Source organism: Bufo gargarizans, chromosome 6 (assembly GCF_014858855.1).
Source record: "Bufo gargarizans isolate SCDJY-AF-19 chromosome 6, ASM1485885v1, whole genome shotgun sequence".
Taxonomy (NCBI): Eukaryota; Metazoa; Chordata; class Amphibia; order Anura; family Bufonidae; genus Bufo; species Bufo gargarizans.
This window is the reverse complement of record NC_058085.1, coordinates 88,378,196-88,394,705: the sequence shown is the minus strand read 5'-3', so window position 1 is coordinate 88,394,705 and position 16,510 is coordinate 88,378,196. Positions and strand designations below refer to the sequence as shown.

The following is a 16,510-nucleotide window of genomic DNA, read 5'->3' as shown; positions in this document are numbered from 1 at the left end:
CGGAAACCAAAACGCCAGTGTGAAAGTAGCCTTAGACACGCAGGTCCCTGTCCATCAGCTGTTTGAGAAGGCCCAGCCCTCATGGGAGCGCAGCAGCAGTCTTCTCGTTGCCTTCTCTATGGACTTAACGACCATCGGTCATGTGGCCTTGGCGCAGCTTGGCCCCATCAGTTACATATAGCTGGATAACCACTTTAAGCATTTTAGATGACAGCAGAACAAAAGGTGCAGAAATACCATCTATAAAAAAAATAAAAAATATTTATGTTACTGGATCCATCCATAGTATAAAAAAGGTAGCCATATGTATTAGGGCTCTTTCACACCTGCGTTCTTTTCTTTCGGCATAGAGTTCCGTCGTCGGGGCTCTATGCCGGAAGAATCCTGATCAGTTTTATCCTAATGCATTCTGAATGGAGAGAAATCCGTTCAGGATGCATCAGGATGTCTTCAGTTCCGGACGGGAACGTTTTTTTGGCCGGAGAAAATACCGCAGCATGCTGAGCTTTTTGCTCCGGCCAAAAATCCTGAAGACTTGCTGCAAGGCCGAATCCGGAATTAATGCCCATTGAAAGGCATTGATCCGGATCCGGCCTTAAGCTAAACGTTGTTTTGGCGCATTGCCGGATCCGACATTTAGCTTTTTCTGAATGGTTACCATGGCTGCCAGGACACTAAAGTCCTGGCAGCCATGGTAAAGTGTAGTGGGGAGCAGTATACTTACCATCTGTGCGGCTCCCGCGGCGCTCCAGAGTGATGTGGATGATGTGATCGCATGGCAGGTCATCCATGCACATGGGGCTATCTGACATCATTCTGGAGCGCCCCGGGAGCCGCACGGACAGTACGTATACAGCTCACCACTACTACTATGGCAACCAGGACTTTAATAGCGTCCTGGCTGCCATAGTAACACTGATCCGTCTTCAAATGCTTTCAGTTCACTTGCGTTTTTCCGGATACGCCGTATATTTCCGGCAAATGGAGTACACGACGAATCCGGACAACGCAAGTGTGAAAGAGCCCTTACTTTCCAAGTTGTACTGCAGTGTTTTGGTGTCCGTCTCCAGAGTGGAATGGAGACGGAACGTTTGATAAAAAACTGAAGGTATACAAACAACATCTCTTAGGAAGCATCCGTGAAAAACGCATCTTGCGGATGGGATTTACACACAGCTCCATTCACTTCTATGGGAACAGCATGGAGTGTTAAAAAAACAACAACAAAAAAAACTGAATATAGAGCATGCAGCGATTGTTTAACGCAACACACAAGTGATGCGTGAAAACCAACGAACATGTACACAACCCCATTGAAATGAATGGGTCCGGATTCCATGCGGGTGAAACGCGTTTGCATCACTCATTGCACCCACACGGAAAACTTGCTCGTGTGAAAGGGGCCTAACACTTCTGAGATGACTGCAGGCAACTTCCTCCTCTGTTCTTCCAGGGACAGGTGAAACCACAGGAGAGGTGAGGACTGATCAGCCATCACCACTACACCACCCTGCTCATCACCCTTTTTTAATAGAACCTAAAATATTTGATTTACACTTCAAAACTTCTGCTGTGGGAACGAGCGCCTGAAATTTACTAGTATTCTGCATGGTAAAATAATAAATTAAAATAATAATCAAGCCCCTTTCCCGGCTTCCCAGTACATTGTATGGAATATTAAACGGTGCCATCAGAAAATACAACTTGTCCTGCAACTAAGCCCCATGTGACTAGACTACATGAACGGGGGGGAACTTACGACACTCCAGCTGTTATAAAACTACAACTCCCAGTATGCATACTTGCTCTGCTCTTCTAAAGAACTCTCATACAAGTGAATGGGACATGCTGGGAACTGTAGCTGGAGTGAAGGTTGCTGATCCCTGTTTTAGAGGGCTTCTGTACCACACAAAATAAGCTGTGAAGAATACGAACACATACATGTAAAGTAGACAGAACCCGTCCTTTCACCATGACCAGCTGTACAGTCACTATGTCCGCAGAGAATACTAGTTTACATAGCTGTGTCGCATAAGAGGCGGCCAACCAAAAACCCTTCTGGGCAACTATTTCTACAGTCCTAATAGTGACTGTGCTCAGTATTTCCACTGGTTTAGCGGTCCATGGATGTTTCTACACCAAATGGCAAAGTTTTGGTTCAAGAAACTAATAAAAGAGGCAAGAGAACGCACTTTATGGTTGAGACACTGGAAATATCGGACCAGATTCCACAATCCATAAAGTAATAACAGGAATGGATGGACTACAGTACCCAGAAGGATCATATTTAGCATTATTCGACTGAGGGGAGATCTAATCTATCCCCAGGACTGTGACGAGGGGACATCCTCTGCATCTGGAGAGAAGGTTTGTACACAAACATAGAAGAGGATTCTTTACGGTAAGAGCAGTGAGACTATGGAACTCTCTGCCTGAGGAGGTGGTGATTGTGAGTACAATAAAGGAATTCAAGAGGGGACTGGACGTATTTCTGGAGTGTAATATTACAGGCTATAGCTACTAGAGAGGGGTCGTTGATCCAGGGAGTTATTCTGATTGGAGTCGGGAGGGAATGTTCCTTCCTGAAGAAAATCCCTTTTACTTCATAAGTTTATTTATTTTTTCCCTTCCTCTGGATCTACACTGCAGGACAACAGGCTGAACTGGATGGACGCATGTCATCTTCAGCCTTACAAACTATCAATTACAGTACTAACACCGCCTGCCTGATATTGTGTAGGTCTCCTCAGTGCTGACAAGGCATGGACCCCACAAGACCTCTGAAGGAGTCATGTGGCACAGCTGTACGCATCAGCTTCTGAAGTCCTGTAAATTAACAGGTGGGACTGCCATGGATCAGAGGCCAAGCCAACACCTCAAATACTTCATGGTCCTCAAAACATTCCTGAACAATTTTTTGCAGTGCGGCAGAAGCATTATCCGGCTGAATGTGGCCCCTGCCACTAGGGAGTACCGCTGAGGGGTGTGCTTGGAACAATGTTTAGCTTGGTAGTACGGCAGTCACATCCACATGAAGACCAGCAGAACATTGCCCAGAGCCTCTCCTTGCTTATCCTGGTGTCATCTCTTCCCCAAGTCACATGCACACACCTGGCCACCCCTTTACATTGCTGCAGGGTCCAGCTGATGCACATGTACCCAGCGTAAGCGCCTTTAGCAGTGGTCAGCATGGGCGCTGACCGCTGTGTGGCTATGTAGTCTCTTGTGCAGCAATTTGTGCCTCAATAGCTCATCTCATGGCTGCAACAGAGTGGACCAGTGACAATGGAAAAGTTGTGTTTTGAAATATATGTCAATTAGCATCCTTCCACTATTATATCCCAATGCAATCTGAATGACTTTTTTTTTATATGTGCAACTATTAGAGGGACCAGGGACACAATAACCTAACAAAGCCATCTTTCTAAACCAGGATGAGGCACACAACTTTGCATGGGTACTGAGGCAGGTGTCCACACTGCAATTGGTGTGTGCGCTAGGAAAGCTTCAGACACAAAAGCCAAATGTATCTGACTTGGGAGTTTTAACTGCACAGAAAGATGCTGCTGACTGATATTTCATATACAGCGGGGCTACTGCAAAAAAAAAAAAAAAAAAAAAAAAACACAACACACATACGCCTTGTGGTGTACCCTTTTCAAATTTTTGCCAATGGGCAACATACTCCAATCTGCAGGAACATTAAAACCTGACAGGTAAAGTGAACATCATTAACGTGCAACATACGCACTTGTCAAAAAGGTAGGATACATTAGGCAAGTGAACAGTTCTTGATGTTGGAGGAAATATGGACACGTGTAAGGAGTGTAGAAGACTGGGTCAGAGCATATCTAATGGCAGGTCTTGTGGTTAGTTCCTACCCAAGCAGTCTGAGGAAAGAACATATGGCAGGGTCACAGGTGCCCAAAACTCGCTGACACATGGAGTGAAGGCTAGCCCGTCTACTTTGATCCTACATAAGAAGCTACTGTAGTATAAAATGCTGATAAATTTCCTTTAGAACACATAGGACATTATCCGTAGTTGGTCAATGTTCCCATCTACCACTGAAGGTGCCTACAATGGGCATCAGAACCGGACCATGCAGCAATGGCTTAACGTGGCCTGGTCTGATGAGACATCTTTTACATCAAGTGGCTGGCCCCGTGAGTGCATGTTGCTTACAGAGAGAGATGGGACCAGAAAAGTCAGTGGAGACAGCGAGATACTCTGGGCAACGTTCTGTTGGGAAAACTCAGGTTTCCGGAATTCATATGGAATTGAGACGTACCACCTACCTAAAATATTATACAGACCAAGTAAACCCCTTCAAAGCAACAGAACTCCCTAAAGGCAGAGGCCTCTTTCAGCTCTGGCCATGCTCCATTGCTCACGAATGGTCTGAGGAACATGACATTCAAAGTGTTGACCTTGCCTCCAAGTATGAACCATGGCTTCACAATTTGTAGGAGAAAGGATGTGATGGTAACTTGAAGCTAAATACCAGAGAACACCTTCAGAGGTCTCGAGGAGTTCATGGCTCGATAGGTCAGAGCTGTTTTGGTATAGTCCTCTCGTCCCACCAGATTAGGAAAGTGCTTTTAACAGCCTGGCTGATCGTGTAGGTCATTGTATGACTACACAGTGGGATGTGACAGGACAGCTAATACACAAATTAAATTACTCTACATTAACAAGTGAACAGATACAGTAGCACCTTGCATGAATATGAACATTCACATTAGGTAACTAAAAGGTAGGGCTCGTCTATTGGTAAACCACGTGCAGAGCAATTCACGAATATTTTCATTATAGGTTAGGCATGCTCAACCTGCAGGCCGTCCAGCTGTTGTAAAACTAAAACTCCCACAATGCCCCGCTGTAGGCTGTTCGGGCATGCTGGAAGTTGTAGTTTTGCAACAGATGGAGGGCAGCAGGATGAGCATGCCTGTTATAGGTGAATTAAATGCCATGTGCCACCACCAGATGCAGGTTGCTATATGACAGCACTGTGCGATGTGATAAGTTGTAACTGGTGGCATGTGGTCTGGCGATGGTCCTGTAGGTACCAGTGGCTATCGGATCTTAGACTCTCTTTACCTCCATACACCTCCCTGATATAAGTAACTATTTTTAGGGAACGTTCACACGCAGGAGATTTGTTGCCGAAATTTCTGCGACTTTCATTCGTCTGGATAGGGCTTGCTGAAGACCACGAACACGCTGCAGGTACCACCCTAGTCTGGTGTATGGAACAGGTTTTCAGCATGTGAATCTACCCTTATGAGTTATTCACATAGCATATTATTGGTGAGATGAACACATTATTTTACAGAACGCCTCACATGTTAAAAAGACAGGTCTTACCCGATAAGACAACAGGTTACAATTTAAGAACCCTTAGGCCTCGTTCACATTTCCGTTTCACTGACATGTGTTGTCCGCATTTGAAATTCCATCCTAACCATGAAGTACTGCAGAAACATGATCACCTCAGAAGGTAGCATAGTCCTGCTGTGTTAAAGATTGCTTCCCTACTGCAGATATACAGCGACTATGCCAAGGAACAGACAGAACGGGCAAAAATGGGATTAAGAAAAAAGGAAGCGTTTAATGCAGAAATTTAGCACACATGGGGAAGACCTCATGCCACATTCATGTACATGGTTAAGACCAAAACTGGCACCATGAGGATTACATATGGCACACCAGTTTTGGAGTCACATTCTGATGACAGGATGTCTCACTGTAGTCCATAGATCAGCTCAGACGTTGAGTCCACTGACTACATAAGGCGATCCATTCCCTTTATATTATTTTAGGGGACTGCCATTTATTCTTTCTCGTAGGTTCAGACCAAACCTATTGATGTTCATAGCAGATGTAAAGTTTTCCTGTGTCCCTGATAACTACTGTTAGGCCACGTTCACATCTGCACTACAGGCAAGGTCAGGAGGCTCTTTGCAGATTCTGCCGCTTTTGACATGAAGAATAACGTTGCTTGCAGTGGTATTTCTTCTGTTGAAGCAACTGAAGTAGTGGCAGGATCTGAAGATGCTACACACCAATAAGGCTCATCAGACTCCATCAATGTCCATTGTGTGATGGATCCAGCACTGTGTGGAGTTTCCATTTATGGTGGAAATTATCATAACTGATGCAAACTGAGCAGAAGTCTCACCTTACTATAACTGCAGAACTACCAGACCCCGAAGCAAAAGTTCTGTAGATACCTCTAGTGCTGCTCTACCAGCCTCCGAGCACAGAACAAGAAAGAATGTTACGGGTAAATAGATAGGTTGCACTCTGTTCACTGTCTGCTGTGGTCTCATGTATAGATGGGTGCAGGGAGAAGAAACAGCAGTACAGCAGCTGAGTGAAGCAGAATATAGTCTTAGACAGTTGTTCCAGAGCATCAGGCAAGTTACTTTATTCCAACATTTTAAACATGATTGCACACAACCTAAGAACAGCTTGCACGTTTCAAGCCTATAGATGGTTTTTACTCATAAGCTTAGAACATACATGCTAAGGAAATTTAAAGGGGTTGTCAGGGTTCAGAGTTTCCCTGAATTTCAACCAGGCAGCCCCCCAACTTGAGCATCGGAGCAGTTCAGTGATGTCACCGGCACTGATGGGCAGGCTTTATCACTGCCCTAGCTGCCTCCGCCTGGCAGCTCGAAGGAGAGCCCAGTACAGTCACCGGAACGCCACAAAATGCCTTTGACCTGCGCGATTCAGCGCAGGGCAAAGGAGAGCATCGGAGCATGAACTGCTCCGATGCTCTTGTCAGGGGGGTTGCCTGGGTGAAATTCTGGGTATGTCCAGGTTCTATCTCTGAACCCAGACAACCCCTTTAAAAAGGTAAAGTGCTCTCCCACCATTAGGTCAGAAGGGTTAGGCTACATAGGTCATAACTTATTTGAGAGTGTCTACTCAAATCATGAAGTATAAGACCCTGGACTATAAAGGACTAAGGTACATAAACACTGGTACACATATAGTGACAATCATGTTATATTACAAAACTGATAAGAAACAACCCTAATAAGAAGCCCATGAGGTCACTTCTCATGCTCAGACCATACGGTGCCCAAACAGCACACCTTAAGAGGTGTATTCTCTTCTTGGCCTTTCATGTTGAAATGGACATAACCACGATAAGTGTCGGCAAGGTTATGAAAACGGCCGAGCAGCTGGCGCTTACTATAGTTATTCCCAACTGAAAGGCCAAAATGGGATTATCCCTTTAAGGGAATTCATACTCCCCTAGGGGATTTTCCTTAAAATGTCTTCATGCTTATATGAGTGGTTCTCTTGGGTTGTGCAGACTCATGTTTAACCTTTTTTGGAATACAGTAACCAGTTAACTCACCTCCCATGCTGGAGCAGCAGTCCAAGTTTTGTCTATAACCTGCCTCAAAAAAGCTAGGTGCCTGTAAAGCGTCTAATTCTTGTATGGTGCCATCATTTGGGTCAGATAGGTTTGCAGAGTAGTTGAGCAGCTGAAATCAGTTGGTCCTCCTTACTGTATGTGACAGGTCTTGTTGTTGCTTGGTGTCCCGGGGAACCCCTGATGAAGACTCAAGGAAGCATGGCTGGGAAACACTGACTTACGTGGACTAGTATCAAAGCAGCTGTCCGGGTTGTACAAGTCCATAAGCCATGTCTTTCAGTAAGTGATGACTACACACAGGGCCGTCATACATGACAGATACCCCATTATATCAAAGAGCTGACACTCAGGAACTTCTGTGAACACGTGTTGGAGGCCTGAATTTATACTGTCTCTTGAGGTGGTAACGAGGACCATATGCTTCTCTGCCCGAACCATCTCCTACCAGTGATGTGACATGGGCCTATAATGAACTACTCATCCAACATTGACAAAGTAACGTGTACTAGAGGCCCGAAACATAAATGGCCCCAAACTGGAATGATAAGGACCTAATGGTCTCTAATAGGCTGCTCCAAGTGAAGGCATATGGGTGCATATTCTTAGCACCCATGATTTAGTAGGGCAAAGTAGATAACAGTTCTTAGGCTTCATTCACATCTGCGTTGGAGGCTCTCATAGGAGCTTCTGTCGCAGATTCTCAAAAATTTCAATTACCATGATGGACACACACCAGATCCCATTAACAGTTAACAGGGTCCATTGGGCACCACCAGTGTTGGTCACGTGAGGAATCATTCTTTGGTTTTCTATGATGGACAGAAGAATCAAGTGCTCAATGCAGATGTGAACAAAGCCTCAGACTGGATGCAAAGATGACTGTAAGCAGAAATATGTTCAGCTTCAGGCAATGTCTCCTCGACGAGACTCCACAAAACAGTGGCTGCCACGACTATTTACTGAAGCCATCCCCCCCCTCAAAAAAGTGACTAATCCAGTAACAATGGGGAGGAATTGTCTAATGAGGTACAGAGGAACGGTGTTTGATAGAAAGTAGTCTCCTCACATTTTAGACAAACCCATGCCACCATCAGAGCTCATCCCTGTACCCAAACTGGATTCCTTTCTACAGCCAGTCTAAAACACCCAGGGGGACATTTATAAAAGTTGGTATACCCATTTTTCTGGCGTTAAAAATGCCACAAACGCTGGCGCATGCGACTTTGTGCAAAGTTTTATGACCAACTGCACCACCCAAAAGTGGGCTGTGATTAAGGCCCCATACACAACTATGCATTTAGCGGATCCGGCCGAGGGCATGCTGCCATTTTGTTTTTAAACTCTTTTAGAAATGTTCTATCCTGGTCTGGAAAATGTTCAAGAATAGTTATATTTTTTGCGGAACGAACATACGGATGCGAACGATACACAACGTGCCGTCTGGATCTTTTCCAGTCCCACTGAAATGAAAGGGCTCGCAAATCAGCAAAAATGTGGACCAATAACATGGTCCTAAGGCCAAGTTTGCAGATTATATCATTTATTGTCTTGTGACAGTCACAAAAGTCGCTGAAGTGTCAACGCCACCACACGAGGCAAGACCCAGGGAGGAGTTAACACTTTCACCTCGCACCAAATTCATTACTGTGTGCCATGTTATAAACTGACCCAAACCCCCCCCCCTCCTTTAGAAGATACGTCACAGACCTAACAATTATATATTATCGTAATCCAGGACTTGCTGGACTAGTAGGAAATCGCGAGACAGTCCCGGACTGTAGACCCCCACGTACTGCAGTAATTCATGGAAGGAGAGCTCTGTATACAAAGTGTGTGCAGTGGCACAGAAGGCCGGCACGTCCTGCGGGGAGCGTCCACCTCAGCGAGGGTCTACGTCTAGTCCCAGACTGGTGATGTGTAGGTTAATACTGCCATACTGTCCTCCATATTACACCTGGGGTGACGCCTGCGCTTATCACCGTGCGTACACACAGCAACGTATAATTAGTAAAAACGCCGGCGAGTCATTGTCACGTGCAGCTTGTCTCATCTACAAACTAGTCTCCATTTTCTCTGACTGAATTATAGTAATAAAAAAGAAAAAAAAATAATAATATTAAAGTGACTAAACTATCCGTTCTCGGAAGAGCTGGGTGACAACCAACAGAGCGGCCATTACAGCGGCGTCTCCTCAGAGACTCCACCACCTTTCAGGAGTTTGAAAAAGCTGCAATGGCCACTCAGGTGATAAGATATTAAAGCCTTGACACAAGGGCTTGTATTTACAGGCGTGAGGAGATGATGGGGCTTGTAGTTGCACAGCAGCTGGAGAGAGACACACAGGTATGATCCCTCTCCATAAAGACAAGGAATGAGAGGAATCCTATGATAAAGGCCGGGGATGGCAGTGCTGTATGCCGTGGAGATGTACAGGCTGGGCCGTGTCTCCTGTCAGCAGCCATGTCAGCCCCGCAGCCCAGGCCCGAGCCTCCCTCACACACAGGCAGAGAAAAAGAAAATGGCGCAGAGACTAAGTCCCCACCGACTGATTGCTGACTTTCACACGGGGAAAACACCGGGAAAACGAGGCCTGTCGCGGCTGGGGAGGCGGGAAACGGGGAGCTCGGGTCGGTGTGAAGCAGAATACTGGTGTTTAATGGCGGCTGGGGGGCCGGATGGGCGAGATGTGAGGGGCTGGAGGTGAACAAAGGAGCCGGTGAGCGAGGAGACGGGACTTAGTCTCTGGACGCCATGTCTGCCCTTTCTAGAGGAGGAAGGAGAGTGACGAGGAGGGGGAAGGGAGAGAGCACAAGGGGGGAAAGCAGGGGCCCGCACCCCCCAGGACACCCCACATTACCACCCGCCATGACAGGGGAGCCCCATTTACTCACCGTTCGCCTGAAAATTCGCGTCAATCTACGGAAATAAAAAGGGAGAACAAGAAGAAAAATCAGGGGGTGAGCATGGAAAAGGGGGTATGACATGACATAGGGGGTCACAGGGACCCCAGATCTGCCCCTCCAGGGGGCGCTACTGAAGTGGGGGGCTTACTGTCACTCCTGCCCCCAAACCAGACAAGACTATGAGAAACTTCAGAGCCCTAGTGAGGTTATGGGGGGATCCTGGGAGATGGAGGACCCCCCTAAATACAGCAGCCAGGGAGTTACATTGTAAGGACAAGTCATGGGGTCTGTGAAGTGCACAGGGCTGTGGGGCACCCATCTGCGGTCTGCCATGTGGTTGGGGCACTGCCATAGGGAGGGGGGGCACTTACCTGTGAGTCGTTCTGACTGTTGTCCCCACTCATGGTCACGGAGTACAGGAGGGGGCAGTGAATGAATGGGGGGTGCTGCCGGTGGGAGCAGGGCTCTAGTGCCGGGCGAGGCGCTCTCAGAGAGGGCTGCTGAGCGGTGGATTGTGGGGAGAAGGAGCCGGGCACAGCCTGGAGAAGCCAAAGCTAAATGAGAGTGTGCACAGCCGCTCGGCGGATTGTGTAACAAACTAAGTCCCGATTTGACCCTACTGCGCAGGCGCACGGAATTTAAAAGGACGAGGAGGAGTGCGGCGCGCAGGCCACGCCTCTTCCACGCTGTGGACGCCTCACTCCCGGCTGATGTCACCGGGGTTACTGTAGTGACCGCGTCCTCCGGCCCTCGGGGGCCACTCGGTCCGCTCTGATCAGGTGGACTTTGCTCTATGAGGGAGGATGTTAACAGAGAATAGCCAAACCTTCTTTGATTAGGGGAGTGACCCCTCTATGTGCATGCTCTGATGACGGGCTGGTGGGCTACCCTAAAAATAATAATAATAATACCCCTGCCAGTAACCGAAACAATGCATATACACAATCAGGGGCATGCACAGTTTCTTAGGCCTCGTCCACATTTCCGTTTTTCACTGACGTGTTCCGTGTTCGCATATTCCACGCACTGCACACGTACCCATTGATGTTCACACATCAGTATTTTATGTCAGTAAAAAAAAATCACGGAAGACATGCACTACTTTTATCCGTGATGCTGGACCAAGCACGCCCATTGAACTCCACGGTATCCGTGGTGCGTCCGTTTTTCACTGAAGACTGATAGGAGATTCTTTGGAAGTTAATTTTCCAGCTGAGCAACTTCCATGAATTACGGATGACACACGGATGGTAAAAGTGGACCAACCACAGGATCCTTCACGGACATCTTCATGTGGACGAGGCCTTAGGGCTGTTTCAATGCATCAGAGGACCCCCGACATTGCTGATTCTGATGTCTTCACAGTCAGTTGAACGGAACATGTCAAGATCTTCGTGCCGACCGAGCCGATCCCGGCTGTACAGGTCCTTCTAAAAAAATTAGCATATTGTGATAAAGTTCATTATTTCCTGTAATGTACTGATAAACATTAGACTTTTATATATTTTAGATTCATTACACACCAACTGAAGTAGTTCAAGCCTTTTATTGTTTTAATATTGATGATTTTGGCATACAGCTCATGAAAACCCAAATTTCCTATCTCAAAAAATTAGCATATTTCATCCGACCAATAAAAGAAAAGTGTTTTTAATACAAAAAAAGTCAACCTTCAAATAATTATGTTCAGTTATGCACTCAATACTTGGTCGGGAATCCTTTTGCAGAAATGACTGCTTCAATGCGGCGTGGCATGGAGGCAATCAGCCTGTGGCACTGCTGAGGTGTTATGGAGGCCCAGGATGCTTCGATAGCGGCCTTAAGCTCATCCAGAGTGTTGGGTCTTGCGTCTCTCAACTTTCTCTTCCCAATATCCCACAGATTCTCTATGGGGTTCAGGTCAGGAGAGTTGGCAGGCCAATTGAGCCCAGTAATACCATGGTCAGTAAACCATTTACCAGTGGTTTTGGCACTGTGAGCAGGTGCCAGGTCGTGCTGAAAAATGAAATCTTCATCTCCATAAAGCTTTTCAGCAGATGGAAGCATGAAGTGCTCCAAAATCTCCTGATAGCTAGCTGCATTGACCCTGCACTTGATAAAACACAGTGGACCAACACCAGCAGCTGACATGGCACCCCAGACCATCACTGACTGTGGGTACTTGACACTGGACTTCAGGCATTTTGGCATTTCCCTCTCCCCAGTCTTCCTCCAGACTCTGGCACCTTGATTTCCGAATGACATGCAACAGTCCAGTGCTGCGTCTCTGTAGCCCAGGTCAGGCGCTTCTGCCGCTGTTTCTGGTTCAAAAGTGGCTTGACCTGGGGAATGCGGCACCTGTAGCCCATTTCCTGCACACGCCTGTACACGGTGGCTCTGGATGTTTCTACTCCAGACTCAGTCCACTGCTTCCGGAATCGGTCCTTCTCCACAATCTTCCTCAGGGTCCGGTCACCTCTTCTCGTTGTGCAGCGGTTTCTGCCACACTTTTTCCTTCCCACAGACTTCCCACTGAGGTGCCTTGATACAGCACTCTGGGAACAGCCTATTCGTTCAGAAATTTCTTTCTGTGTCTTACCCTCTTGCTTGAGGGGGTCAATGATGGCCTTCTGGACAGCAGTCAGGTCGGCAGTCTTACCCATGATTGCGGTTTTGAGTAATGAACCAGGCTGGGAGTTTTTAAAAGCCTCAGGAATCTTTTGCAGGTGTTTAGAGTTAATTAGTTGATTCAGATGATTAGGTTAATAGCTCGTTTAGAGAACCTTTTCATGATATGGTAATTTTTTTAGATAGGAAATTTGGGGTTTTCATGAGCTGTATGCCAAAATCATCAATATTAAAACAATAAAAGGCTTGAACTACTTCAGTTGTGTGTAATGAATCTAAAATATATGAAAGTCTAATGTTTATCAGTACATTACAGAAAATAAGGAACTTTATCACAATATGCTAATTTTTTTAGAAGGACCTGTATATAAGACCCCCTGCACACAGCTGTACCTTTGTTCCGCATCTGATCTGCATTTTTTTGTGGATCGGAATCATTTGTTTCAATGGGGCCGCAAACAATGAGGACTGCACGCCGTCTGCTTTCTGCTTCCACATGTCCATTCCACAGGCCCACAAAAAAAGATAGAACGTGTGAGGGTATTTTCACACTAGCGTTTTTTTCCGGCGCTGAGTTCCGTCACAGGGGCTCTATACTGGAAAAGAACCGATCGGGCATATCCCCATGCATTCTGAATGGAGAGCAATCCGTTCAGGTTGCATCAGGACGTCTTCAGTTCAGTCTTTTTGACTGATGAGGACGGAGATAAAACCGCAGCATGCTACGGTTTTATCTCCTGCCGGAAACAAACACTTGCCTGAATGCTGAATCTGGCATTTTTCCCCATATGAATGTATTAGTGCCAAATTGCCACATTGACAGACCACATTGCGCAGACCTTTAAAATTAATACCAGGTCCATTTTGCCTGATGACACCGGAAAAACGGATCCGGTATTGCAATGCATTTTTCTGACTGATCAGGCATTTTTCAGACTGATCAGGATCCTGATCAGTCTTAGGCCCCATGCACACAGCCGTGTTTCACCGTGTTTCACTTTGATCATACTAGTGTATTACTGTATTGCGGCGGCAGCCGGGAGCGCACTGCGTCATAGCAACCAATGACGCCGTGCGCTCCTGCTCTCAGGAGGGGTCCAGGCCGCGGTTCCACGGCCCGCACACGGCCGTGTGCATGGGGCCTTAGGGCTCTTTCACACCTGCGTTCTTTTCTTCCGGCATAGAGTTCCGTCGTCGGGGCTCTATGCCGGAAGAATCCTGATCAGTTTTATCCTAATGCATTCTGAATGGAGTGAAATCCGTTCAGGATGCATCAGGATGTCTTCAGTTCAGGACCGGAAAGTTTTTTGGCCGGAGAAAATACCGCAGCATGCTGCGCTTTTTTGCTCCGGCCAAAAATCCTGAAGACTTGCCGCAAGGCCGGATCCGGAATTAATGCCCATTGAAAGGCATGATCCCGATCCGGCCTTAAGCTAAACGTCGTTTCGGCGCATTGCCGGATGCGACGTGTAGCTTTTTCTCAATGGTTACCATGGCTGCTGGGACGCTAAAGTCCTGGCAGCCATGGTAAAGTGTAGCGGGGAGCGGCGGAGCAGTATACTTACTGTCCGTGCGGCTCCCGGGGCGCTTCAGAGTGACGTCAGGGCGCCCAAAGCGCATGGATCACGTGATCTCATGGCACGTCATCCATGCGCATGGGGCGCTCTGACGTCATTCTGGAGCGCCCCGGGAGCCGCGCGGACTGTAAGTATACCGCTCCCCCGCTCCCCACTACTACTATGGCAACCAGGACTTTAATAGCGTCCTGGCTGCCATAGTAACACTGAACGCATTTTGAAGACGGATAGGTCTTCAAATGCTTTCAGTTCACTCGCGTTTTTCCGGATCCGCCGTGTAATTCCGGCAAGTGGAGTACACAACAGATCCGGACAACGCAAGTGTGAAAGAGGCCTTACAAATGCCTGATCAGTAAAAAAAAATAACATGCCTTTGGATACAGTTTGTCTTATTAGGCAGGCAGCTCAGGCAACGGAACTACCTGCCGGAATCAAACAACGCAAGTGTGAAAGTACCCTTAATGCGGTTCATCTGAAATACCAAGCACAGTGCCGTATAGCGAGTGCCCAGGAGTTCTGGTGAGCGCCCCAGCTTCCCGAAACAGCAGGAGTTCCAGGACTCGGACTGATCTGATATTGATGACCTAACCCTTTTAAGTTATGCACATAGAGGGGTCACTCCCCTGATACAAAATCAGCCAATTCAGCATCTCCACATGTATGACAGCCATTCCATTCCAGTGGTGAATTCCATCACAGGCCCACCTCATTCTACGTATTCAGGTGCTTATATTAGATGATTACCTAAACCGAACTGAGCAAGACTATAAAACTCACCCTGTGGTCATCACTATTCTCTTGTTCTAAAATCAGTGCTAGTAATACCTGAAAAGTAAGTGTAATCCAAATATAACTACAAACCATGTGAAAAGAGTTGAAAAGAAAACTTCTGAATGAGGAGAAGAAGGGTTCAATTCCAGCTGTGCTAGCAGAGGGATACCATAAGGGTCAGGTTGTCTCCATAAAATTTCAAAGACAGCGGTTTATAAGAACAAGGTAAAGCAACAAACATTGGGGGCAACAAAGCTACAGAATGGCAGAGGGCAGAAATGACTCTCTTCTGTCCGTGATGACCGTCTTCTCATTCGAATCTCACTTAACAGACATCCACTGACCTACAAAAAGAATGGCAAGTGGGAGCTGGGGTGAAATGCACGGTGAGGACAGTTTAAAATAGGCTTTCATAGGCAGGGCTGAGGCAATGAGCCAACCGTATAGAACTGGAGTAAGGTCTTCTTCTTCTCTTATGATTCCAGTTTTTAGCTTTTCCCAATGGATGTGTATTGGTTAGAAGGAAACCTGGAGAGGCCTACAAGCCAAAGTGTCTTGCACCCACTGAAACATTTGGTGCAGGATCGATGATGATAGAGGGGTGTTAGAGCAAGGCTGGAATCAGGCAGATTTGTCTTTGTGAAGTGCAGTGGTCCCTCAAAATACAATGGCCTCAGGATACAATATTTTCAACATACAGTGGTCTTTCCTGGGCCATCGAAAGTTGAGAATAGACTGAACATAGATAACCTTAGATTCAGAGCTAACCAATCCGACCAATCAAGATGACTATTTTTTGGTAAAACATCTGCATTGGTTGTCTCTTTACAGTACAGTGTAGGTACTATGTGTTATGTACTGCCCTTCTTTACCAGGATGAGCTACTCCTATTTATTTTGTTTTTTGGTATGCTGTGTGCTATATAAGTGTAACGGGATGCCGAAGGCGCACTCGGTCTCCCATCAGCCGCAGACCTGCTGCTTAGCTTCGGGAGCGAGGATCTGTGTTTTGGGCGGCTTTGCTAGCTGGGAGGCTCCCTGCTCCTAGGTCTGCCTTGAGCGCCGAGCTGATCACTTGGTGCTCGACTTGTCTGTCTGTCTGGCCACGTCACATGACCCTCACTCCCCACTATAAATACAGGCGGCCTGCTGGCTACAGGTTGCCTGTGATTTTCGTCCTTTAGGCTGTGTACTTTATCGTTCTTTAGCTACCTCTGGAATTGAACCTCGATCCGCCTCTTGACACCTCTTCTGCCT

At 46.9% G+C, this 16,510-nt stretch overlaps 1 protein-coding gene across 1 annotated transcript in view; it reads right to left on the bottom strand.

Moving 5' to 3' along the window:
- TOP1 (DNA topoisomerase I) overlaps positions 1 to 10,900 on the bottom strand; it is a 30,984-nt gene extending 20,084 nt beyond the window's left edge. Inside the window, exons 1-2 of the mRNA XM_044296493.1 lie at positions 10,671 to 10,900; positions 10,288 to 10,312 (exon numbers count right to left, since the gene is read on the bottom strand). Of these exons, the coding sequence (XP_044152428.1) occupies positions 10,288 to 10,312; positions 10,671 to 10,703 (58 nt within the window). The 5' untranslated portion in view covers positions 10,704 to 10,900. The remainder of the gene's footprint in view (positions 1 to 10,287; positions 10,313 to 10,670) is intronic.
- Positions 10,901 to 16,510: the final 5,610 nt, after the last annotated feature.